This window comes from Nelusetta ayraudi, unplaced genomic scaffold (assembly GCF_046127955.1).
Source record: "Nelusetta ayraudi isolate G7.1 ecotype Tasmania unplaced genomic scaffold, CSIRO-AGI_Nayr_v1 ptg000004l, whole genome shotgun sequence".
Taxonomy (NCBI): Eukaryota; Metazoa; Chordata; class Actinopteri; order Tetraodontiformes; family Monacanthidae; genus Nelusetta; species Nelusetta ayraudi.
Window position 1 is genome coordinate 3,090,475 of NW_027466054.1, and position 26,754 is coordinate 3,117,228.

At 46.5% G+C, this 26,754-nt stretch overlaps 1 protein-coding gene across 6 annotated transcripts in view; it reads left to right on the plus strand.

The window, feature by feature from the left end:
• Positions 1-26,602, plus strand: part of rbfox2 (RNA binding fox-1 homolog 2) — a 36,466-nt gene extending 9,864 nt beyond the window's left edge. The window contains exons 1-12 of one of the 6 annotated variants that reach the window (XM_076044328.1): positions 635-821; positions 10,127-10,333; positions 11,648-11,818; positions 12,156-12,209; positions 12,328-12,420; positions 17,306-17,393; positions 17,900-17,956; positions 18,820-18,964; positions 19,805-19,850; positions 22,551-22,642; positions 23,459-23,531; positions 23,682-26,602. In XM_076044328.1, the coding sequence (XP_075900443.1) occupies positions 789-821; positions 10,127-10,333; positions 11,648-11,818; positions 12,156-12,209; positions 12,328-12,420; positions 17,306-17,393; positions 17,900-17,956; positions 18,820-18,964; positions 19,805-19,850; positions 22,551-22,642; positions 23,459-23,531; positions 23,682-23,726 (1,104 nt within the window). In that variant the 5' untranslated portion in view covers positions 635-788 and the 3' untranslated portion in view covers positions 23,727-26,602. Of the gene's footprint in view, positions 1-634; positions 822-10,126; positions 10,334-11,647; positions 11,819-12,155; positions 12,210-12,327; positions 12,421-17,305; positions 17,394-17,899; positions 17,957-18,819; positions 18,965-19,804; positions 19,851-20,313; positions 20,351-22,550; positions 22,643-23,458; positions 23,532-23,681 lie in introns of those variants that run through there. The other 5 variants (XR_012928859.1, XM_076044295.1, XM_076044313.1 and 2 more) reach the window with 5 other exon arrangements.
• Positions 26,603-26,754: the final 152 nt, after the last annotated feature.

The following is a 26,754-nucleotide window of genomic DNA, read 5'->3' on the forward strand; positions in this document are numbered from 1 at the left end:
AACAAGATGCATTAAAAATTGCGAGTACATTTATGTAACAGAGTGCCTGTGAGGGGCTTCAGAGAGAGAGAGAGGGAGGGAGGAAGAGGGAAAGAGAGAAGAAACGTCTCCACTTCCTCTCCCAGTGGTGCCAGCAGGCCCAGTTAGCTCACCTACATGGAGAAGGAGAACAGAAGAAGAGAGAGAGAGAGGGAGAGAGGGAGCGAGGGAGGGACTGCGACATGAGAGCAAAGCAAAAAGGGGAGGGGAAAGTTTGCAGGTGTGACAGAAGCAGGAGGGGGAGGGGGAAAGGGAGGAGGGGAGGCGTCAGGCTTTCTGGGTGAGAGAGGCGGAGGATGGGAGAGAGGAGACGAAGGAGATGAGCGAGGGAAGGGCATAGCGGCAAAATCAGAGAGAGAGAGAGGGAGAGAGCCGGGGCTAGAGGGAAAGCCAGCAGTGAGTGGGAGAGGAAGAGGAGGAGGAGGAGAAGGAAAAAAAAGTGAGTGGGTGACAGTCATAAAAGAGCAAGGAGGAAGATAAGGGGGGAAGAAAGGGAGGAAAAAAAGAGACACAAGTAGGCAAGCAAGAGTGACAGGGACAGAGCCAGCAGAGGAGGAGGAGGAGGGAGGGAGGGAGGGCGGAGGGAGGGATTGGCATGGCAGACGGAGCGAGCGAGGGCAGAGAGAGGGAGATTTTGAATCTGCGAGACAGACGAGGGAGACGGAGCTGGTGAGGTGACACACGAGAGGCAGCGGGAGAGAGGAGGAGAGGAGCGGAGCAGCAGCAGCAGAGTTGTTGCGCACAATACCATGATGGGACTGTACTATCCTTCCGTGCTGTCGGTGAGTCCTCCCGTCTTCAGTACGCCTCGCCTCGCCTGTGTGTGTGTGTGTGTGTGTGTGTGTGTGTGTGTGTGTGTGTGTGTGTGTGTGTGTGTGTGTGTGTGTGTGTGTCCTGGCTCGGGCTCCGGAGGGCCAAACCGCTGCTGCCGCCGTCGTCGAGCGTGAAATGTTAATTAAGTCCGAAGAGACGAGACGAGGACTCTGCTTGACCTCTTTTACCGGAGCCGTCCCCCCCCTCTCATTGGCCGAGGTGGACGCTACACACAGTAGTAGGCGTAGATGGGAGCCGGATAACAGGCGGGGGGTGGATGGAGGGGTGATGGGGACGGGGGGGTTGCAGTTTGCTCGCTGCTCGCTTGGCGTTTGTTGTCGTCGTGGTGGAATCTGCTCGCCGTGCCCGGCAGCAGCAGCGACTCGCATTCCCAACACCCAGAGTGAAACGGCTCACTGCCATGTATTATTTATGCTCGCAGGAATCCATGCGGACATACTGTACGGCTGTGTGGGAGAGGGGGGGTGGTCGCTGCATCAGGATGCGGCGGTCGAGCGGCAACTTAAGACGTTTTTGCAGGGAGTTGGTGTGTGTGTGTGTGTGTGTGTGTGTGTGTGTGTGTGGGGGGGGGGGGGGGGGGGGGGTGAGAATGGGTGAGGTTCTAGTGGGAGGAGAGGTGAGCCCTCTTTTACGGCGCCTGCAGCTGTCCCTCTGCTGTGGTCCCGGGCGCTGAGCGACGAGGACAGGTGTCCGCGGGACAGCCGCTGCTTCTCGCTCTTTATGTTCCAACCCCCACTGAAAAGAAAAGAAAAGTTGGGCCCGCCAAGCGTCGTGAAGTTTCATGCGTTGGCGGTGCGGGGTGGGGGGACTCTCCCGTCTCCCCGCGTCTTCCCCGTCTCTCCTCTGGTGCGTGCGTGCGTGCGTGCCTGCCTGCGTGCGCTCCTCCTCTTCTCAGCGCTACCTTCGGATTCCTGCTCTCTTCAGCGTTTGACCTCTTTTCTCCCTCCGTGCTCTCCCTGGGGCCCTGGCAGCTGTTATCTCAATGTTTTTCCTCCAAGAGCCCCCTGGAAGAGGGGGATGGGTTTGGGAGAGAGAAGGAGAGAGAGAGAAAGAGAGAGAGAGAGAGTGAGAGAGAGAGAATAGGAGCAGGAGAATAGAAAATTGATTTTTAGGGTGACGGGACACCCTCCGGCAGTTGCCAGGGAAGCCCTCGGATGAGGGGAGCTGGAATTATGCAGAGGCAGGAGAACGCGGCAGAGAAGCAACGCAGGGTTGGGTTTTTATTTTTTTGTCTTGACAGCATTGTAGGTCAGCTGCGGGGAGTCGGTCTGCCTGGTGACGCAATTTCCAAGGCTGCCAAGCTGACTTTGCATTGCGTGTTTTGTCAACGTTGTGGGTTTTGTTATTGGGTTAGTTTTAAAAGTGCCGCTGTACGCCGATGATCCTCCGAATTGAGTGTTAAATGGCTGACATATTTTCTCAGGTCCCACCTCAGCGTGTGCCCCGAGGCGAGGGAGGGGACGCCTGCCTTGCTGCAAAACTACACACACACACACACACACACACACACACACTGACACGCAGGCACACACCGCCACACACACAGGAGCCTGAAAGCGAGTCCTTCACCTCCCACCCCTCCCAAATCTCGCTATTGATCCTTTTGCAGAGTTCGCACAACGGCGGCTGTTAAATGATCCCAATGAGCCCTGTTGCCGTGGCAACGCGCGTGAGTCATTCATTTCATGCAGATTGTTCGCTGGTTCGAGGGAGAGCGTCGTCAGGACAGCCATTGCCGAGGGTGAACCCCGCCTCGCACTCCTAGCGCTGAAAAACGAGGCCTCGGCTGTCGCTCCGACGGTCCCCGTCGCGTCTTGGAACGGGACAAACTCGTTCAAAACAGCCCCCCCCCCTTCCCGCGTTTGGCTGTGTAAACACACCACAGTCAGTGCAAAACGTGTGTGTTCACCTGCGCGCGTGTGTTTGTCGTGGACGGCGTTTGTGTTTAAACAAGCGCTGTCTGTGGACAAACAATGTCATCGGAGCGTCGGCGCAGCCGGAGGTGAGTTGAAAGGGACGGCCGCGGTTGTTTTGTGTTTTATTTTTCCGGCACGCATGTATGTTCAAGGAGGAGTCTCCCAGGGCACGGCGAGCGAAGCCGGTGGGGAATCACACGTTACAGACCCCTAGAAGGAAATGTGATGTGGTGGGTGGCAGTTAGGAGGAGGGGCCTGGTTTTGACAAGCAGATATGTGACCCTATAAGGAGATGGGAGAGGAGGTGAGCGGGAGGAGCCTTGGCGGGGGGGGGATACTGAGCAAATTGGTTTGATTGACAGGTGAAACGGGTGGGTCTGATGAAGGGGGTCTGGAAGGGGAGGAGGGGGGAGGGCGACTGGGTTTGATAAAGCAGGAGTGCAGAGCAGAGATGGAGGGCGGGAGGAGGAGAATAATGGTGAGAGGAAGGTGGAGGAATCGGAGGAGGGGGAGTGATGTCGCAGGAGGGTCTGGTCAGAGTGGGATGGAGTGATTTGACACCCTGATGGTGGTGGTGTTGGTGGGGTGCATCCACCCAGCCCATCCACCCCTGGCGTAAGTCTCCCCAACAGCACAACGACAGAGTTGGATTCCGGGGCGTCTCCTGCGACTGCACCAGCGCTTTCCCTGTGTGTCCTCAAGTCTCTGAAAACTTTGATCCGGACTAATGAGTGTGCAAGACGCCTCCGTATTGGAACGTTATTATTCATGTGAAATGACCTAGCATTGCCCCAGTTAGGTCTCCCCCCCCCCCGCCCCCCTGTAATGCAGTGAGGCCGCAGTTGCAAACAGGCATTTTATAACATTCCTCTTCAGACGCACTTGCTGCTGCTGCTGCTGCTGCTGCTAACTGACCCGAAAGTAAGCCAGCAACAGCTCCCGCTCTGACTCACTGGCTGTGCCCGGTCAACACATACACTTACACAAGTCTTAAAGCCAGGCGCCCATGCGCCCAGGGGAGGGGACCCCAGCACGTGTTGCCGCCGACATGCGATAGGTACACAAACAAAAGAGTACACAAACCGGGAGCGCAAAGTCCCTGCTCCCAGGTTTGTCCACAGGTCCGGGGCCTTTTTGTTTTGCCATGCAGTTAGTTATCTTCCTATTTAACCTCCCTCTTTGTCAGTCAGCCTCCATCTGGGTTACTTCACCATTTGAAAGGTAGGATAAATAAAACACGGTGAGCACTGCGCACACTATTTTAGAATATACCGGGCTTTCAGGTAGCGAGAGGGCCGCTGAATTGATTCTGAAACGGATCCTCTCTGAAAAGGCCAATTGTCGAACACAAATACGAGGTTGTTTTTGGCTCTCGGTCCCGCTTCTATTTTGGTCTGGCAGAAGGAGCGGCAACAGCCGGGGTTGTCCATTCTCCTGCTAGGCTGTAATCTGTTTCTGTGCATGAGCAATAACAATGAGGAGGATGTTGTGATTCAAGTTATATAATATGATCAGCGCTATAGACAAAAGTGGTGCAGCCAAGATATCGAGAGAGAGAGAAGGAAAAAAAGCCAGTCAAATCCCAGGCGTGCGATATTGGGATCCAACTCGCCGTCTTTCTGGATGAACCGCAACACAACCTGTCAAGTCCGAGACTGACTCATGCCTCGTCGAGTGAGTTGTGTCATGAGTCATCGGCGTTGCCGGGACTCGACTGCTCAACGCTGATGCCGTGTTGAGCAGCTTTCACCATCAACGTTTAAAAATGAAGACTTGGTTGTCGTCGTCCTCCTCCTCCTTCTCCTCTTTTAACTCTGCACCAGTCTACAGTTACTTTTCCTCGCTTGATTCCTGGCCCACTCATCAGATCGCCTTCTAATGCTACATAAGCAAGTTCCTTACACAGCAAGTTGCTCATAGGGGTCGACTCACTAAAGGAATTTCTGCAGCCTTGATACTGAGTGGCTTCATGCAGCCATAAGCATTACAATTATTGCGCAAACACATTGATTGCTTTTTACGTTGTCTTTTCTCTACTGTGTTGGATCCCAGTATTTTGGATCCCAGCATTTTACCAGTTTTGAGGTTCACTTCAACATTTACTTTATTCACACCAAGTTTCTCAGTGACTGTAACACAACAGAAGTTGCCCTTGTTTAGTCCTGAAAAGAAGGTGATGTCACAATAACCCACCATCCCCTATGTTTGGTTTTGCTAATTTGTTGAAAAAAACATCCAGTTCTGAGCTGGACAGAACAGTGTATGTGCACCAAGTGGGTAAATGTTGGTGGCTGCACTTGGAGACTTAAAACGGATTCTTAGCCACATACAGTACAACACAGATGAGGGAGGTGTCCAAAAACCTTTCCCACTCCTGTAAGGATGCCCAATTATTGCACACAAAGCCTTTCAAATTTGACTTAACAGTCTGGATCTGTTGCAATTAAGATGTTTTTTTATCAATATATTCAATTCCAATCAAAGGTCACATGTGGCTTCTATTCATTAGATTTGTGATCTTTTGCTTTGCGATAATCAACAATGCATCCCCCAAACCACCTCCTCTTGAAGTTCTGACCCTTGACCTTGGTTAAATGTTAATCATCATGCACAGACACACGGTGACATTATTGCCATCATTCAAACAAAAATGGTTTTAGAGATGGAGATTAAATTTCTCCAATGGCTTGCTGATCAGAAACGGAGGTTTGTTTGACTCTATTTTTGTCACAGGTAGTCCTTTCATTATCTCAGGCCCCTCTGGCAGCCAGCTTTCATTTGCGCCATGTGCAGTCCGAGAAAATTTCTTCAGTTCTCTTGTTTTTGCACACGAGCAGCCAGTTCCTCTGTTTACGTTTGTCTGTCAGCTCGCGTCTTATCTGATGACCCAGAATGATCGCTCCAACAGCTATGGCTTCTCTACAAGTGTTGTTAGTCTGGAATGAGCTGATGAGCATCAGTGTATCATCTCCCGATCATGCATTTTGTCTCCTGCAGCGAAAAGCCCGATCCAAACTGACTGATACCCCTTGTATTTACTCTCTTCCTCTGTCTCCCCAAATTGTGGCAACATAATGAATTCAGGATGTCTCATCAGAGGATTTCAGCTCCCGCTCACTTCATTAGCATCAGTGATGTAACACTCTGCTGCTTCTTTTTTTCTCTCTCTCCTCGCGACAAAGAGGGGAACTCTTTACATATTTATAATTTTCTATTTTGAAGCTTTTATTCAGGAATTTTAGTGGGAGATTACACCTGCTGACAAAATAGTAAACAATTCCAAAAAAAGCGTCAAGAAAAGGCTTAAAAAATTGGAATCCATCCAGTTTAAGTTGGAATGCAGGGTAACAGATTGTGCAGGTCTATTTGCATATTTACATACGTATTGACACATCTACTTCACCAACACTAGTATGTGTAAAAATAGCTAATTTTTTCCCTGTTTTATTTATTTAAAGAGAAAAAGGACCGATTTTTATAGCTATTGACTGATTTCCATCCTTCGTCTCTTGGACAGGCTAGTGCTAGATACACCAAACCCACAACAAAAGGAGTATGAAAATGATGAAAGAAACATATCCAGCAAGCAAAAACTGATACAAGTTGGCCTCTTGACTGCAGGCATCAGCGCATTCTCTCTTGTCAACATCTAAAAAAGACTCAAACTGGCCAGATTCCTTGTCAGCCCAACTAATTATAATTATTTTTCTGGTGTGTGGATCTAAAGATGGAAGCTGCCGTGCGTACTGAGGCCGATGTGGAGTCTTTTTCGCTTGGAAAAACAGATTTATCAGGGATTTGGGCAACATAAGAGGATGTGTGCAGTGAAGAGGACGGCTCGCCATGTAAGGCAGAAATTCATAGCAGCCTTGTTGAAGTACAGTAAAACTGAATCAACCTGTTTATACCCGGGCTGCTGCTGGTTTGGTTTGACCGGGTTAAAGACACAAACTGCATTAAACCACACACCAACTTCCAAACGTCTTGACTCGCGCCAATAGTGAGTGCCAACGTTTCGCTCTCACCAATCCACGTGAGAGTTAAGCAGCCGTTCGGATGGAAGTCTCGAGTCTTGGTAGAATCTTGGCACAGTCGGCCATCTTCTGTTGTGTAATCTCCTTACTGCGGCGCATCTTTCGTGTAACGCCTGTATAATTAAAGTGTTGCACGTCGCCACCGATGGTGGATGTGATTTGGAATGAAAGTGATTTGCATTTTTTTCTCACCAGCCAACTGTCTCGCCATTAATTGAGCGACAGGTTCAGAGCACATGACTTGCTTTGACAATTTTCACTCGCTTTGAGGTTTGACTTTGCGCGTCCAAATCGCATCTGTTGCGTACCAATGAAGCGGCGGCGTGACCGTGGATTAAAGAAAGGTGCGTGTTCGGTGGAAATTTTGGAGCGGCCTCAGAAATCGTTAATTATCATTTCCAAAGACTTCTTTCTTTAAAGGTCCAGTGTGTAAAAATCTTTAAGGAAGCGCCTCTGTCCCCTTGTCACCCTCGTCGCTCTATTTTTTCTTACACCAATGAGAACCGTGCTAGGGGCAGGAAAACCAAATTGCTTTTTTGCCTTTACCAATATAAAATTATAAATCCAGCCAGATTTTTTTCACACAGGAACTTAAGTAGCACATGGAGATGTTTTCTCATTTGCAAAGCATGAAATAAATGAGAAGAGAAGGAATCAGGAGCAGATGCTTTTTGAGACATTATTGAGTTTTCCTTGAAGTGATTATTCAAATGAGGATTGATCCGTGTGAGACGTGTCACCGATGCAATCTGTTAGAACTGAACCTCCTCCTACTGTAGTGTCCGTGACCTGGAGGGCAGTCCTTAAAAATGCCCTGTAGACTGGATTGCACTTCAGCAGTAATACCATTTTGCCTCACACGGGGACCTCTTTTTTTCCTTTCTCTCTACTGTCATGCTGCTTCATCTCCACCTCACCTTGTTTCTGTCACACCAAGAAAAAAACAAAATCAAATAAAAAAAACCTTAAAAAAAAACCCTGCCCTGCAGTGCTGGCTATTTGCGACTCAGATGCAGGAGTGAGAAAACTGCCAGAGCGACTTCAGGACAATAATGCAGACTGAAAATTGTATTTATTACACAAGCGCTCTGTAACAAGACTCAGCGTGTCAGTGTTTCTGCGCCAGGCTGCCGCTCGCACCCAACTCGGCCGACCCTTCACATGTCACATGTCGGACGTGTGGGTCCGCGGTCACATGTGACCTTAACGCTAGTAGGACGGCGGCCAGGCTGAGGTTAAAAGCCGTCGCTGGCCGCCAGTCAGTCAGACCCCCGACACACGACGCCTCTCGGGCGAGAGGTGAAACATCTCTGAGTACCTTGAGCAAGTCGGGTTTGCCTCCGCCTGCCGCCGCACTTTGATTCACCCCCACCCCTCCACCCCCGCCGCAGCTCTGCACCGTGTCACGGCGTTGAGCTGATCCGTGCTGACCGCACGCATCTCCCGGCCCTCCGCTGGGTCCGAGGGGGCAAGGCTGCCGTGTCACAGGTGTGATGCTTGGATGGGTCAGGAGCTGCAAGACAGATGGCACACACACACACACACACACACACACACACACACACACACACACAGCCTCCCACACACTTTTAATACTCCCAGAGGGACAGAGATCTATTGTGCAACTCAGATGGCCATCGCTGCAGCCTGTCATGCACATGTGCGTGTTTGTGCGTGCGCGCGCATGCGCGCGCGCACACACACACACACACACAGACACGCAGTGATGTAGCTTAGCAGATGTCAAGTGAGACTCCCTTGGTGATTTTAATGCTATTCATTACTGTGCTGTGCATAAAGAGTTGATTATCTATTTGAATGATTCATGATAGTTTTTAGTACCAGCCAGGTTTTAGATTTATGGCAAATGTCACTGTTGTTGCGGATAGTCATGATTACAATTATTGCTGTAAAAAGCCAGAAGAATAGATACACTGATGTTTTTTAAAAAAGAAAAACATTTTTTATTGCTATTAACAAAAATCCTTATTTTTATTTATGGGTGACTGCAAGTTAAATGATAAACAAAAAAGATAAATGTAACCCAGTAGCAGACATCAACTGGGCTCAAGCGTTGACGTCTGTGATATGAATAGCATTTTTGTTGTGCCCGGACTTGCAAAATCATGCAAAAAAAGAAAAAAAAAAAGAGGCGCAGAGCTGTTTAACCTTCCCCTTTGCCCGAGCTCTGTTCTTTTCACTTCACTCATCAGTTCTGTCCTTAAACAGCGCAGATCAAACTCAACGTAGCACATACCCTATTGCTTTAAAAAAGTACGTTAAGTGCAAGCTATTATTTAGAAAGCTTAAAAACCATGACAAGACCTTTTTTCACGTGTTTGTTTTGGAAATTCAGCTGGGACGTCGCGGGTTAAAGAATCGCTGATGAAGCAGGTTTTGTCAGCAGAATACAGCGTCGAATCGTGTGTGTGTGTGTGTGTGTGTGTGTGTGTGTGTGTGTGTGTGTGTGTGTGTGTGTGTGTGTGTGTGTGTGTGTGTGTGTGTGTGTGTGTGTGTGTGTTGCAAGGCGTATGAAAGGCTCCCAGCGAGGGCCGAGCGGCTGGTTTGAAGCTGTGGATCCCAGCCAGGCCGTGCCTTTTCTCTCAGTCATCACCTTTTATCGTCCTGCCGCCCTCCTCTCCTCTGTGTCCCGCCACCCTCTACCTACGACCATTTAGGGTATCCGCGCCCCACTTCCAACACTGAGGAATGCGTGTGTGTCTGTTGTGCGTGCACGCTGCTGCCTCTCTGGTGTTTTTGTGCAGCACCACCACCACGTGTTTGTGGGCGCCCGCGTTGTCCCACGCGTTTCTAATGTTGGACACACTGGGTCATTTTTCCGGGGTGGGGGGTGTTCATGTGTTCGCCTAACAGTTGGTCCGTCCGCGCGTGAGCGTGAAGGTGCGTGGGCGCCACCGCCGCCACCGCCGCAGCAGCAGCAGCGTGTCAAAAGGTGAGCCGTGCGCGGAGGCGTCGGGAGCGCGCGGGCGTTAGACTCTCGCTATTGTACAACACTCAGAGCACGGAGGCATCTGACCCTCAATAATAGATGGGGCTGCAGTGAATATTTAATGGGTGGAGAGTGAGGGGGGTGCGGAAGCATGCGTTCTCTCTCTCACACACACTCACACACACACACTCACACTCACAGACACACACACACAGAAATGGAAATATAATATTGCAGCCTGTGCGACTCCCAGGCTGGAGCTCTTGGGAAAGTGTCTCTGTGTTACTGGGTTGATGCACTCCGGAAGCGGCCAACTACTTTAACTTTCGCCCTCTCGTCTCCCCCCCCGTCAGGGCTCTCAGGATAGTGCTGGCGGTCAGGAGGGACTCGTCCCGCCGCCATTCTCGGCGTTCCCCCCGCCCCCTCCGCCGCCGCCCCAGAACGGCCTGACCCTGGACTACGGGGGCAGCCTGTATGCGGCCGGCGCCGTCCAGGGCCCCGTTGAGGCCGTCGGAGTGGCCAACAGCGCCACCAATGTCGCAAGCAGCCTCGGCGCTCAGGTGAGTGTGTGCGCAGCTCCCCGCTGGCTCGGGAGAGGCTGCTGGTGTGTGTTTGATAGTGACGCTGACTGTTTCAATCCCCCTATAAATTATATCTTCTCACCATCTGTTCATTGGGTGAACCCAACCCATTTAGAGGTCCTGAATGGTGAGAGTAGGCTGACTTTGACATTTAAGAGCATAAATATGTAATTTAGAATCGGACAGAAGAGTGTAAATAAAAATGATTTGTCATTCACTTACAAACCACAAATTGCAAAACACCCAATATAAATTTTATGATGTTCATTGACAGATACCCTAGTGGCAATAGCCAAAGAGCCTGACCGCAGAGCAGTTCTAACTAGACCTAGTGTAATACAACTCAGGTCTGGTTGTATTTAAACACAGACATAATGTTTTCAGATTGATAACCTTGTGTTAATTTGCTGCTGGAGAAACTAGTGCAAGAGCAGAATGACTGAGTGGGACAGAATGGTGTGTGTGTGTGTGTGTGTGTGTGTGTGTGTGTGTGTGTGTGTGTGTGTGTGTGCACACATGTATACATAAACATATTCATATGTATACATAAACATACACACTGTGTGTGTGTAAACTACTCACAGTTTAACATTGATTGATTTATGGAGGTGACTTTAGCTTCCAGTTTGTTAGCTTAGTAAATGCTAACGCTGTCTAATAGGACTTCTTTGTACTGTTCCTATTTTCTTAGTATTATTTTTTTAAACTTCAGCATACATTTTTTTTTTTAAATGTGCTCTCTGTGTCATATCCTTCTCACATATATGATCATTAAACAGATTGCTCGTTGCAGGCCTTTAGTCAGATGCAATGAAGGAAAAAAATAGAATGTAGATTATATAAAGAAATGTATAATAATATAATAATTATACATTATACATAATAATAATTATAAAAACTTGCATTACCAGTAAAGAGAGTTTCTCATGCATTTTTTTTATTTATCTCTACACTGCAGATAGATACTGAAGGAATCAAATATATGAACAATATACTGGATATGTAATTATTTTTATAAGGTGGCTATTTTGAAGAACTTGGATATAAAACATTATTTTACACTTTCATTGTTTCCCATATAATTCCATGTGTGTTCATAGCTAATTTTGATGCCTTCAGTGAGAAACTGCAATGTCAATAGTCATGAGAATGAAAGAAACAACATTAAATCCATAACGGTGTGTCCAAACCTTTGACTGGTCGTGTATATTTATAAATGTGACCTTGTCCCTCCACTTTTATTTTCAATTGTTTTCATTTTCCTTTCTTTTCCCTCCACATCTTTCCCACAAGCAGTCAGATGGTTCCTCCCAGATTGACGTTCAGTCAGGGGTTGGCTCGGGTGGAGGAGGTGGTGGAGGCACCGCTGGGATCGACACAGACGATAAAGGGACCCCCAAACGCCTGCATGTGTCCAACATCCCCTTCCGCTTCCGGGACCCTGACCTTCGGCAGATGTTTGGGGTAGGTAAACAAATTTGAATTGAAAAGAACCACAAAAGCACACTGCTGTTTTTAATGAAGAAATACTTTTTCATTGGATGTCAGGCTGAGAACAGTTTTATTAAGACAGTTTATTTTAAGACAGTTGTACACATTTGGCTGCACCTCTTGAGGCGTTTGTACACACACAGCCTGAGAACTGTGGTGCAGTGGGGGAGATGGTGGGTGGGAAAGACTTGCGGAGTTGGCTGGGAGCCAGATGGTGGTGGTTGCACAGTGCTGACACCCTGTGGCAAGATGCATGACATGTCTTCCTTGCTCGTTCAGCCATCTTTTTTTTCTCTTTCTGCTCTTTCAGCAATTTGGAAAAATCCTCGACGTGGAGATCATTTTCAACGAGAGGGGGTCCAAGGTATAAATCGGATGAGATTTTCTCCTTTTCTATTTGTTGACACGAAATCGATCCGTGAATGCTTTTGTGCTTCTGCCTTATTTGAGCTTTTCTCCCGCCTCTGTTCGTTTGCCTTCAGGGCTTTGGTTTTGTAACATTCGAGACGAGCGCTGATGCAGAGAGGGCCAGAGAGAAGCTTCACGGTACGCTGGTGGAAGGACGGAAAATCGAGGTAATCCCCCCTCTGCCCCCCAAACTCCCCTGCCTCTTTTTTTTTAATGTTCAATTTTTGTTTTTAAAAAGAAAAGAGCGAGCATTTTCTCCTCTGTTTCCCCTCCATGTCTGACAACGAGAATGAGTTTGTTCTGGTCGTTTTTTTGTCGTTCTTGTTTTTTGCTTTAATTCTTTGTCCCAGAGGTTTTTTTTTGTTTGTTTTTTTTTAGGATGGCTGTACGTGTTCAAACTCTAACCCCTCTGGCTTCACTATAGCATGGTGCAGTGGTGCCGCGCACACAGACGTCTCTCTCTCTCCCTCTCTCTCCCTCTCTCTCTCCTCGAAAAAGGCACTTCCTGTCGATGTCTCTGCTGTCGTGGTCGTCGTCCTTCCTCTCTGTCGATGTCGTGGGCTGTCCATTGCACCTTGATATTAACGCCGCTGTGTGGTTTGCAAGCGCATGCTGGGTAGAGCCGCTGCATTACTGGCATGGCGAGAGGGGGAGATGGTGTCACCGTGGCGGCTCGCGCTGACGATATCTGCTTCTGTCACAGCATGGAGGATCCCGGCTTTATCTCCGTTTCTTTCTTTGATTTCCTTCCCTGCACCTTTTCTCATATCCATCCTCACTTCATCCATGGTCATGATTGGTTGGACGTTCATGGTGGTGTGTGTTTGAATGGAAGGGCAGCGACGGGCCTCCGGGTTATTATTGTTTCTCTCCTACGACAGAAGTGCTTGCTTTGTTGCTGTTCGACAGCTCCTCTGTGTTGCATGGACGGACCGTGAGGTCTCGGGTTCTCGGTCGATGTCACGTGGGGGGGGGTGGGCTCAGCCCTTTTTATTTTTTTATTTTTTTGTAAACTTTTTTTTAACTTACTTTTTTTGGGGTCATTTTTGACATGTCACCAGCAGTAATGCATGGATTGTTTTCAGGGTGGCAGGGTTTTTTTTGGGGAGGAATGAGACTGCTGTGAGACGTGTGCTGTCATTTCTGATGCTTCCAACGACAAAAAAAAAAATAAAATCATTTACTATGGATGTGCGAAATGGATGGTTAAAAATGGCCTTTTTGGGTTTGCACACACACTTTCTTCCACCGCTCCTAAAAAAAAAAAACACCATTTTGTTGTGATGACATCTTTTATTCATGTCCGTATTTATTTTTAATTTGTCGGCATGGGCTGTCGGACTTCAGCTGCAAATGGCCTCGGAGATCAAAATGCACCATGCGTTCGCCATTTGCTCTGGCTCTTGATTTAATACCACACATTCCTTTATTTATTTATTATTTTGGAAATTGTGACTCGCTACTAAAGCTCTTCCTCTGCATGCATGGTCTTCAAATGTCCTGCGCCCCCTTCCCTCCACCCCCCGCCCCCCCACCCACCCACCATCCTCTCTCTCTTTTTTTTGTGTGTCTGCCTGCGTGTGGGTGTGCAGAGTTGGAAAAGGAGAGAGAGAGAGAGAGAGAGAGAGAGAGAGAATGTGAAGAGGATGTGCTGTCAAACCCTCCCCTCCTCCTCCTCCTCTTTTATTGGTTCTCCTCATCTCTCTTCTCTCTTTTCCACCTGGCCTGTCTGTCTGTCTGTCTGTCTGTCTGTCTCGTCCCACACATGCACATGCTTTTCTCGCCGTCTGCCCCCCCCCTCCCCCCTTGTCTCCCATCTGCCCCACCTCTCCTCCCTGTGACCCAGTCGGCTCGCATTGAATCAGGGTTGAAGTGTCATTTTGAGCATCCAGAACGTAAGCTGCAACATTAATGAAAGCGAACCAGCTCAGATTAGAAGTTGTTTTTTTTTTTGTTTTTTTTATCAGTTTTTATTTTTTTGGTTTTTGTTGCCTTTTCGTTTGCCACTTTATCATCCCTCCCCTGTTTTTTACGCTCTGTGTTCGTAGTGCGATCTGAGCGGAGGCGGCTGTCACTCGTCGTTAGGCGACTTGTCGACCTGTGACCTGTCACGTGACTTCCTCTCCACCGCAGGCCGGACAGGCGAGGGGAGGAGGAGGGGAGGAAGGGGGGAGGGGGCGGTTGCTTTTCATTACCTCGTTTTGTTTATGTTTTTTTTTTGTTGTTTTCTTTCTTTTTGGTTCATCATTTCTTTCTTACATATGTTTTCTCTATTTCCCTGATGATTTTTGTATGTTGTTGTTGTTGTTGTTGTCAGTCTCCACGGTAACTGCTCGCGTGCCCTCACGCCGTTTCCCTGGCAACGGTAAGTTGTGTACACATGGCATCATCTTTGAATGACCCCCCCCCCCCCTACCTCCTCCCTCCCCCACCACCTATCGGAACCAAAGTTGAAATTTAAAAAAAAAAATGCACCCGACACCCAAATGAAGGACCCCCCCCCCCCCCGAATTCCCCCCCCGCCCTCCACCCACCCTCCTCCACTAGAGGGAGCTTTTGTACTGATTGGTTTGATTCGTTGATTGACACGACTCCAATTGGCTAATCCCTTTGATTGATTGGGGAGGTGGCGAATTAAACGAATACGAGATTAGCCAGTGACTGCATGGCAATTTTTTTTTTTTTTTTTTTTTAAAGAAAAACAGGAAAAGGCCACTTGTTTAACTGAATGTACTGCATCTATCTGCAAGTGCAACAACTGTGCTTACCACTTTTTTATGCATTCATTCCAATCACCTCTAACTGCATTCAGCATTTATTTCCAGAGCTGTATCCTGCATGGTGAAAACTCTCTCTCTCTCTCTCTCTCTCTCTCTCTCTCTCTCGCCCTCTCCCTCTCTCTCTCTCTCGCCCTCTCTCTCTCTCTCTCTCTCTCTCCCTCTCCCTCTCTCTCTCTCTCCCTCTCTCTCTCTCTCTCTCTCGCCCTCTCTCTCTCTCTCTCTCTCGCCCTCTCTCTCTCTCTCTCTCTCTCTCTCCCTCTCCCTCTCTCTCTCTCTCCCTCTCTCTCTTTCTCTCTCTCTCTCTCGCCCTCTCCCTCTCTCTCTCTCTCTCTCTCTCTCTCTCTCTCACCCTCTCTCTCTCTCTCCCTCTCCCTCTCTCTTTCTCTCCCTCTCTCTCTCTCTCTTTCTCTCTCCCTCTCTCTCTCTCTCCCTCTCTCTCTCTCTCTCCCTCTCCCACTCCCTCTTTCTCTCTCTCTCTTTCTCTCTCTCTCTCTCTCTCTCTCTCCCTCTCTCTCTCTCTCTCCCTCTCCCTCGTCATATCTGTGCGACGTCATGTTAGAGCTCTGCTGTCATCTCTGTGTCATGTGTCGGCCGGTAGCTGCATTCTCTGCACTCTAGTGGGACGGCATGCTGAAGCATGAGAGCTCTGTTAGCTTGACCGAGGTCGAGAGGATCACTGTGTGTCTGCCGGTGTGTGACGGTGTTACTGCAGCAGTTGCTGCAGGGTAATCGCCGACGAGAGGAAGCGGGGTGGGGTGGGTAGGAGGTTTTCAATGTGGATGATTAGTGTGACCCCCCTCCCCTCCCCCCACGCCTCTCACCCTTCTCCCTCCTGCAAAGAGATGGCCGGCTTCTTCTCAATTAAAAAGCCAAATCGGCTCCCCAGTTCAACTCTGGATGTATGAACTCTGGCACCCCCAGTGGCCCTTTTGAACACACGATAATCACAAAAAAAAAGAAGTGTCTGCAGACGGTCAAACTGGAAGCAGCGGTGAAATTGGCGCTGCAACTTTCCTATGATTTCCTCCAAAGAGGCGTCTCTCGTTTCACTTTTGGATGGTCTGATACTTGCGTGTGTGTCGGTGGTTGTGTGCTTCTGAGGTGTCTCCGGTGTGCGACACTGATCTGGAATGCCTGGCAGTGTTTCACAGCCCCGGTTTGTTTTGGTTATTTCTCATTCTTTTTTTTCTTTTTTTCCCCCTGATTGATTTTTGAGGAATGATACTTGCATCCCCCACACCATTCTTCTCACGCTCTCTCTCTGTTTCTCTATTCTTTTTGTTCCATTCATCACCATCTCCATTGTTGCTCTTGTTCAGTTAGATCCAAACGTAGGCAAGTGTCACATGTGGTTTTGTGCGTTTGTTTGGCATCTTGTTGATTCCGTAGAGGATTATTTGCACATGTGGATGGATCGTTCACTCTGTATTTCACATTGTGTGCGAGTGTGTGTGTGCGCGTGCGTGTGTACGTTTGTGTGTGTGCGTGTGTGTTTTTTCTCTTTCCATGTGGACTGGCACCTCCTGCATCCTTCTATATCTCTCTTCTCTCCATTGTTCTCTCTCCCTCCCTCCCGTCCTCCTCCTCTGTATGATGTTTATTGGACTTGGAGGGCTGCCAACCTTTTCTGATTGGTCTCTGGCTGCTCTTGATGTCTGCTGATTTGCTTGTTTGGCTCGCCCGCTGGTGATGTGATGCGCTCTTGACTGGCTGAGAGTAATTTGTGTATGAAACTCTGTTAATGTTTTGTTCCGTTTGTTTGTTTTTTTTTGTTTGTTTATTTCATTGTGTTCAACTGATAATTCTGCTGCTTAAATCACCCTCTCTCCCCCTCTTATTTTTAAAGGAAGCAATAAAATGTCCTTGGAATTTATTTTTGAATGCCCGTGTTTTTGAAATACATTTTGGTTTTACTTGTTTTGTTTTTTTTGTGCTGATGGTTGCATTGTTTGTGCGCGAAACTGCCTGACTACTCTGTTGTATCCTTGATTTTAATGTCTTTCTCCTTTTTAAACAAGCGCATGCATCAAATACCATTGCTGCTCATTAAGAGTATTAACCTCTGCAATAAGAAATTTATCTAATAACACCTTGCACTTTAAGCTTGAATGTGAAAATTAGACGTCATGTTTGCATTGTCTTAATGTGTCACAAAAAATGTAATATTTAAATGCGCACTATTGGCAATGGATTGTGGGTCACTCGTATGATTCCTCACCTCCTGTTGGCATGTTGAACTGGGTTTTGCTAACCTCTGTCTTTTGGTGCTCAGGTTAATAATGCCACAGCCAGAGTGATGACCAACAAGAAGATGACCACCCCTTACGCCAACGGAGAAGGACTCGCAACTCTACCATACGGTACAAGACTTAAAATCATTTCTACATTTTGTAAAAAACGTAGAATTGCGCTGAGAGTGTCACATTTGTTATGTTGGAGCGAATCACAATGACAAGAACAAGGTTTGTTACCGATCTAGGATCATGGCGTTGAATCTTGGGATGGTGATGTGACTTGTGTTAAATGCAAAAATAGGTGTTGGTTGTCTATTGCTGCTAATTGGAACTGAGAGAAGTTGAGAATGGAGAAACTGAAAAAACAACTTGATGACAACATGGCGATATTGTAAAACTTTGATATGTTTCATAGTTTAACATGATTGACATGATTTAACATGACGATACTAAATTCATATTTAATCTGAATGCTTATATTATTAGTACAATGGCACGGTAGTTAAATGCGTCAGGGTGGGATACTTGGCACTAGAGGACTTCTATCCATTACTCGCTATTTTTTCTGAAACAAGTGACTGAAAATCCAAATTAAAATGTGACTGATTATCTTTTTGTCCTGCTTGTTGTAGCTGGATGGAAGTTGACTCCAATGGTCGGAGCCATGTACAGCCCTGAACTGTACACAGGTATGACAGCAAAGATAAGCTTACTAACTAAGGCCCCGTTTCCACGAAGCTCGTGTTTTCACTGAATCTGCACATTTTCGAAAATGCTCCTTGGGGTGGATACGTTTGAAAACGCCGCCTTGCCCGACTTCGTGTAAATGCCAAAACCAATCTTTTTTTGGAAACACTGATGCCACAGCTGTAAACCCCTCCCCCGTCCTGCAACCTTAGCTGCTGTGAGGTGCAGACGACCACTCATAACAAGAACAGCTACGTCGGGCAGCGGACTTGTTACTGCCATTAATTACCAGCCTGCAGTCTTCCCATTAAACCTCCATTACAATTAACAGCAAACAATAGTAAACAACAACACATGGTGCTTGTGGATCGATTGCGGTTTTACTTTTTATTGATCTTCTTTTGGGTCGGCGGACTGGGAAATATGAGGCTGGAAACCTAAATGACAAAATTGTTAGCAAACTTTTACTGGCACGACTCCCTGTCAACCTTAACAAGGACCTTTTAAGGCTTTGTGTTCTAAAGTAACTCGAAGTGCAACTCCGTTGTTTATCCACGCCGTCTTTTCACGAGCGCTCTTTCTTTCTGTTTTCTGTGGCGCTAATGTTTTTAACGAGCTCCTGCTTCTTTTAACACGGCGTGCTTCAGGTGCTCTTCTTCTTCCACCTTCAGGGTGTAAACCTGCGGCGCCACAGTAGGCCTGGCATAGGTTTCAGAAATGTGCGGTTTAAAAAAAAAATCTGAATTCATGTAAACAACCCCTAAATCATTAAGAAAAGAAAAAAGGACCGAAGTTGTCATTATTATTGTTGTTGTTGTAACTGCTGTTATTGATCCTACTCTGCTCTTGCCACCTGTTCTCTCAGTACCAGGCTTTCCATACCCGGCCGCAGCAGCTGCCGCCGCCTCCACGGCCGCAACCTTTCGAGGCGCTCTGCGGGGTCGCGCCCGGCCGGTCTACAGCGCCGTCAGGGCGGCCGTGCCGCAGCCTGCCATCCCCACTTACCCAGGGTAAAGAGATTCCCACAAATAGGAGCGGATTGGCTGCCTTCTTAGATGCATGTTCTCACCTGCGTTAAAAATAGACCTGAATAATTGTGCATGACGAGTGTCTGAATATGGTTTGATTGAGATTTTGACAATGACGGTTTGCTGAGGTGAAATGCCATTTCCTTGTCCCTCAAGTTGAACACTGTAAATTAAGGATGCATTCCATTTATCTCAATTTATTATATTAAGAATATATATATTCGTCATTTTTTATTTTTTTAAATTTGGAATAGCTTCACATTGGAGGTAAAAACATTATATCCACGGTGTAGAAAATCAGGATGCACCTTTACATCCCTGTTGTCAGTCCTGTTCACCGGTATAAGCTGGTATTAACACAACATGTGTCATGTTTGTCATGAGAACAATGTGACGACATGACGACAGGAAGCACAAACAGCTGATTGTGTTGGTAGTTCTCAGTGTAATTAAACCTAGCTTTTCAGCCGCGGGACAGTTTGCGATAACGCGGTAAAGCTGTGCACGTGTTAATTCCCGGCTGCGGCAAAATAATTCCTTTGAATACTTGTTATTAGTAGCAGTTGTCGTATACAACGAGGTGGTATTTTGTCTTGCATGTTGCACGGTGTGTAATAATCTCACCCTTCTTTCTCTTCTCTCCTCCACAATCTGCTTGCCACTCTTTTTCTCTCCCCCTCGATCATCACCTCGTCCTGTTCCCTCAATGCCCACATGGGGGCGCACCGCACCACTCTCGTCTTGTTTTTCCAACTCTCTACCGCCCAACTCCTCTCTGCTTCCCCCTCTCTTCCTCTCCCTGCCATTCTGTCTCTCCACTAGTGTGATGGCCTATCAAGACGGCTTTTACGGTGCCGCAGACCTCTACGTAAGTATGCGTCTCACCCCTCTGCTGTCTCACCCCTCAGCTGTGTCTTTCCACGCTGTTGCCTGTGGGTTTTTCCCAAAGTGTGAAACGGCAAAGACCAAACCCATAGAGTCGGGGTATTTCGATTCATCACATTAAGGCAATCTCCCCTCCCCCCACTTCAAACCGCTCCAAAATATGTCCTCCTTTCTCCCACACTGCACGCAATGTACAGTCTTTGATGTACATCATAGTGAGTCCTCAGTACTCCAGTGGCAGCAGTGATTAAAAAGCCCTTTTAGCTGCATCACGGTGATAAAAGTGCTTGTTCATCAGCGACTTGACTCTTCTTGGGTTTGCCTCTCTGCATTTGGAAATTTAGTTTTTGCACTAATGTGACTGTGAGTGTGTGCCTGTATTTGTGTGTGTGGGTATCGGCTGTGTGAGACCAGGTTGACAATAGCTGTTTCTGTTCTCTCTGTAGACTAGTGTTTCAGGACATTAGTGGCAGATTGCCCCAGGTAGGGTTTTACACACTCTGTGTGCGAGCCAGTGTGCATCCTCCTCGTCTCCAATGACTGCGTGCTGCTAGACATTATTGACCATCTGAGATTGAATTGCCTTCTCTGTCTCTTCTACTAACTCACTGGATTCTGACATATGTGGAGTCGCGGAAGGGGGAGAAAGGGGCCAAGACGAACCTCACAGAATATGCTGCTGCGTAACTTTGCCTTCAAAAGCAACGTCAGTTTATGTGGTCGATATTGGAGTTGTTCAAGTGGCACAAAACATGTTATTAACTAAAACTTTCAGCTACAATTTTAAGAAAAAAAAGGTAATTCAAGGTTGCTTTTCTCTGCCAGAAACTTTTTTTTGCCAATTGTGCAAGTGTTGTTTTAGCAACACAAAATACAATTTAAAAAAAAAATATTTATCAACATGCAAATAATGAAATAGCTCCGTTTCAAAAGGATTTTTAAAGGCTAATCACTCTTTTTTTTAAACATTTCTTTTAAATCACAGTTTTTTTTAAACTGATAGAAACAGATTAGACTTAAAACTTCTTTCCCTCTCAGTTCCTCTCAAAATACACTGCGCTTGAGTGAAAAGTTGGAGATGTCAGAAGAAAACATAAAGCTCGTCAGACGTGAATGCTGGCATCGCATTAGAGTTTGTGGGACGTAACTCAGTTTTTATGACCACTTCATTCAGACCCCTTCCAGGAATCTCCCCGTCTGTTTCACCTGTGGCATGCTAACTGAATCAGTGTTGGCATGCAGATATACTTAACAAGGCTGACTGCTCCCCCAGACGACCCCCTCTACACTCCTTTCCCCTTTTTCTTTTTTTTTTTTTGATCTCCACACTTTCTTTCTTTCTTTATAGATTACCCCCTTGATTTGTCCATCAGTTTTTTTTAAATGTTTTTTTTGTTTGTATTTTTTGCCCTCCTGCGACCTCTCCCCTTTCCTCTCCCTCCTCTTGTCACTGGGCTCCCACCAAACGTGGCGCTGCGGGAGAAAACCCTCCTTTTTCCACAATCTTTTTTTGCGAGCCTCTCTCCGATTCTGCCATGGTGGTTTTGAGCTGAAGTGGGGGCCTTAAATAGCCGCAGACTGTAGACGTGCCACTTTTTAATGGCTGCGGTCGGCGTCGGCCTCTCACCCGTTGTCGCACAGCTGCGGCAAAACACCATCAAAAGTCATTGCAGCACTGGATTTTGGGAGTGTAGCCCCCTGCACCCTGCCTTTAGTTTATTTTTCTTTATTTCCTTTTCTCCATCCCCTCCTCCTCCTCCTGTCCCCTTGCCCCTCCCCCACCCAGTCCAGCCTTCATCCCATAGCAGCAACTGTGTGGTCCTGAATGCGGGGACTTGACTGATCCTATAGGGTAGAATGCAGTGGTGTGTGTTTGTTTGTGTGTGTTTTATTTTTGCAATAGGGATGTTCGATCTAATCCACTGAGTGCTCTCAGTCTGGGAAAGCATGCTGTGTCTGTTAGTGATCATTTGCTGGCCGCAGGAGCGCGCGTGGGCGTCCCCGACCCCTCTCCCCCTTTATTTAATCTGGCTGACTCTCTTCTTACACCTGTAGTTTTTTTTTTTGTTTTAATTTGTGTGTGTTCATCAGCTGTCCATCCATGAATAATGACACGATCATCTGGCCACTCCTTCCTCTCTCTGTAACTCTGTGTGTTTTCGCTAGGGGAACGGCGGTGGGGCACAGTAACGGATATGAACTCTCTCCCTCTGTGTCTAACTGTGTCCGCAAACATTTATTATTATTGTGATTATTATTATGATTTATTTAGCTTTTTTTTTTTTTTTGCATTTCCTCGAGAAAAAAAACCCACCTCGCACCGTTTCAACGATGCGTGCGCCTTAGCCATGGCGGGAGAGACCCTCACAGAGCCTGAGCTACATCCTCTTGAATGCTGTACTGCACCGGATTAGCCAGTCGTGCTGACCGTCTGCTTGTTAATCTTTTGGCCTCTTCTCAGCAGTTCCTCTCACATTGTAACCCTGTAGAGTCACTGCTCGCCTTCTTAGCGTCTCGACGACAAACGCAGCCGCCCTCTAACAAGAATTTCTTTTTTTTTTTTTTTTGCTCTTCTCCCCTGTTCCGTTCCGCCTCCCCCTCCATTGTTTTCCCTCCACTCAATCCTCCCCTCTCATCTCGCTGCCCTCCATCTTCTCCCCTCTCCCTCGTGGCCTCGTTACAGGGAGGCTACGCAGCGTATCGTTACGCCCAGCCGGCTGCGGTAGCAACCCCAGCGGCGGCAGCAGCTGCAGCAGCAGCAGCGTACAGTGACAGGTGAGGCAGACGTACCATCACACACCTTCCTTAGCCTGGCCTTTATAGAAAAATACATAAATACACTTCCAGTCAAAAGACTACTACTGAAGGCATCGAATATATGAGCAAGATATATGAAATTATGCAGCGAAGAAAAGCACATTATATAACCCAAAATATGCTCTTTATGAAAGGTGGCTATTTTGAAGAATTTAAATGTAAAACGTGTTTGAGTCATTTGACATTTTTTATTGTTTCCTACATAATTCCATGTGTGTTCATACGTAGTTTTGATGCCTTCAGTGTGAAACTGCAATGTCAATAGTCACGAGAATGAAAGAAAAGACATGAAATTCATAGGGTGTGTCCAAACCTTTGACTGGTAGTGTATATGATATGCAGATATGAAATACCATCAAATAGGGTAAATGGGCTGGATGTAACTGTTAAATAGTACCAAATGAAAATTTTAATTAAGTTTAAACAGTAAATGGCGTAATGGAGAGGGTGTAACAGTTACAGTAACTGAAGGACCAGCTGTGCTTTGAATAGTTTATTGTGGATACTGCTCTCGCAAAGAAACTCTCTCTCAGCCTGCTGGACCTTTAAGAACAGCAGCAGGACAGTTATGAGGGCAGTCATGGTCAGATTTATGTGAATAGAATTGTACAAATAAAATGAAAATATCAAAACAAAACAAACACGAAAGAAACAATGTTTGGACAGATGGTGAGAGGAGATGAAATACTTTTCAGTCTGTTCAGTCTTATGTTTTTGTTTTTCTGCTCCAATGATATGATGCAAACTCTCATTGATGTGCTTCCCCTCTGGCAGCTATGGGCGAGTTTACACAGCAGACCCCTACCATGCTGCGCTAGCCCCGGCTGCTTACGGTGTTGGAGCCATGGTGAGTCCTGAAAGGCTCTTTTATTCTACACGACCCTCTTCTGTTCAAATAAAACCTCCAGCAGATTACAGCCTCCTCTACCTGGCAAAGTAGGCAAGGGAAAACCGTTTTCCAAAGATTTAACTTCCCCATGTCATTATTTTTCCACAGGCCACTCTTTACAGGGGAGGCTACAGTAGATTTGCCCCTTACTAAGGACACTACATTTCCCAAGAGCTCCTCTCTTCCAGTGAAACGAGCTCTCTCCCCCGTCGTGGACGAGACTGCACCCCGTTTTAAAACCCTGGATTCGACCGCAACAATTATATTTCTGACCCTTTCCCTGCGCGGCCCTTGTTTTTCTTACCTACGCTACAGTACAAAAGTAGAGGAATGCTGTGTCAAGGACCGACAGATGGCCTTTACCTTAAAAGAAAAGAATAGAAAATATACAGACTTTAAATGGCCACCCTTCCTATTGCGAGCCTGTATTATAGCCTCCCCCTCCCGCTCCCCCACTCCCACCCCCACCCCCTACCCCTACCCCTCCCCCGCCACCCCGTCCCCGCCTCCCGTTCCCTCTGGCACTCGGCAGCACAAGACTCGGAATCCCAGAAGTTCTTCCAGAGGCTGCGTGCGGATGAGTGACATTATAAAAGCTGTCAGCCATGCATGAATAAGAGCCGGGTGCTGCACAGCCCGCACCCGTTCAGTGCCGAAGGGAGAAAAGGAAAAAGGAAAGAGGGGAAAGAGGGGAAAGAGCGCTCCACGACATGAGCGTGGTAAGAAACGGCCAAGGTGCCGCATCCAGCGTGGGATGTTTATAATTCCTCCTGACTTGAGAGAGGAACTGGATTTCCATCGTGTCCAGCCGCTGGTTGAGGGAGGCCGAGTGCGACGGTTGGGAGGGATCCTGCGACGCCGACAAATATGGAGAAAGCGTGAAAGGGAGGGAGGGTCACAAAAGCTGTTCCTTACCTCAAGTTTTCTTAGTATGTGGGAAATGGTTGACCTTTAAACTTTACAAAAAATGTTATGATATGCAAAGAAATTAGTTTAGAGGAGGAAAAAAAAGTTACCAAATTATTATTGTTATTGTAATTACTGTAATTATTCTTATGAAACTATCATTTTTGTTTATCCGAGCAGCCGTCTCAGGACAACGTAGATCCGACACTGAACCCCGGGGGGGGTGTGACGTCCGAAACATAGCCGTCTGTATTACAAATATTCCACTTTGTCACTACTTCTCACACCTATACTCTTATCTGCACAGGACTGAACACTACAGCTCAACACTACACGTAGTTCGTGAAAACAAAAATGACATTTTAGCTTCAGAGCCTAAATGATCCCGCCCTCACCCAGGGGTTCAAGTACCTTTTGATTCCTAAGCGTAGAGATAAAGACCCGACCCGCTCCATCTTTTATAGAGTAACGTCCAACATTGAATGAGTCTTCCTGAAACCTACTTTAGTTGGTAATTGTCTTCAAGATGCTGCCAGCGGCAATTACTGAGCAAAAAGAGAGATTGTGTTGTTGAGTAAGAAAACTATTTAAATGCAAAACAGCTTATTATTGTGCATATTTCCCAACTATTGTATTCTATATTTCCAAAATGTGTTTTTCTTTTTGCTTTTGTTTTTGTTCCAAAGATTTGTAGAAAGCACATTTTTCTGCAGTATGTGTGAAATATATTATTACCTTTGTTAGCATATTGTTATTATCAACCTCCTTGATGAGCCTATTGCTGTTTATTTGCCTTTTCGTCCTGTTTATCCTTTATTTTTATATTCAGAGGGTTGCCTTCCCCTTCCATCAAAGTAATTTTTCTTTCTCTTGAGTCAGTGGTGGCATACCAATGCATGTAACACTACCAAACCTTTGTGCTCTTTTCTGTTTGTTTTCTTTGCCTTGTTTCTTGTGTCGGTTGATGATAGGATCCGTTAAAATGACCTCTGATTATATTTCAGAATATCCAGGAACACCTCAAGATTTGTTTTGTTTTTGTTTTTTTGGTTGTTTTTTTTTTTGTGTGTGTGTGTGTCCACATTTTACAGGCCAGCCACAGTCTACAGGTGTGGATGAATGAGAAAACATTGTGTGGACATGCTGGGTTGAAACCAACTGTGCACCTTCTTTTTGACTCTTTAGCAGACTCCTTACATTTCAGTAGTTGAATCTACGAGCGCAGACATTGAGCTTGCTCCAGTTTTATTTGAACTAGCCAGTTAAAATATCTGAAAGTGTTATGATTCCTCATAGAGAAGCCGGTCATTATTCAAACATGGTGAAAATGTCTGTGGGATCTACTTGGTTCATCAGGACAAGTGTGTGTTTTTCCTGTTGTGTTTTGCTCACGGACATGCAGGCTAAGTTGTTTTATTGTTATTATGATTATGATTATCATTATTATTATTATTATTATTATTATTATTATTATTACATGTGCTGCTGATTTTCTCAAGATATTAAACATTTCTTTTTAAATGGCCTTCGTTAGAATGTGCTTTGGACAAAGCGGGGGTAAAAGAAACCTAGCCAAAGATGCTAACAGTCCCCAGCATGTTGTCGTTCCCAACTCGAGAACATTGAATGCACCACACAGATGGACTTCAACAAAGACACTGAAGGCATGGATAAACCAGCATGATCGATACTTGTCAATCCTAAAAAGAGGAGAAAAAAATAGTTTTGCATGAATCTTGTGTCTTTCATATTCGACTCGCGTGCAGCCAAGCCCAGTCACTTTCTCATTACCACTAAACACTACGCCGAGTGACGAGCAGCCGGCATGACAAAGAGCACAGTGCTGTTTGGGGGGACGACAACAACAAAAAAAGCCCGGCCGAAGAGTGAAACGCCACACAAGACATCAGGTGGTGGCTACATTTTCCTGTCACTATTTTCTTGCCACTGTAATATAATAAATCATGTCAATTCCTTATAGTTGCTAAGAATTTTCAATGAGTCCTCCCTCTCTGTCATGTCTAAATCCTACTTGACTGCCATCATGTTTTTTTTTTTGTTTTGTTTTGTTTTGTTATTGAATGTCCATATAAAATGTTTTATATAAAAATGTTTGGTTGTGATCAAGCTTTCCGTTGTTTTTCTTTATGCGACATGAATAGTCATCAGGTTGTTCTTTTATTGTTGCTGTCAATGTTTTGTTCTTTTATAACTGACCTTGGGGAAGTAAAGCCAAGCCACAAAGTGAATGAAATATAAAAAGTTAGGATTTGGC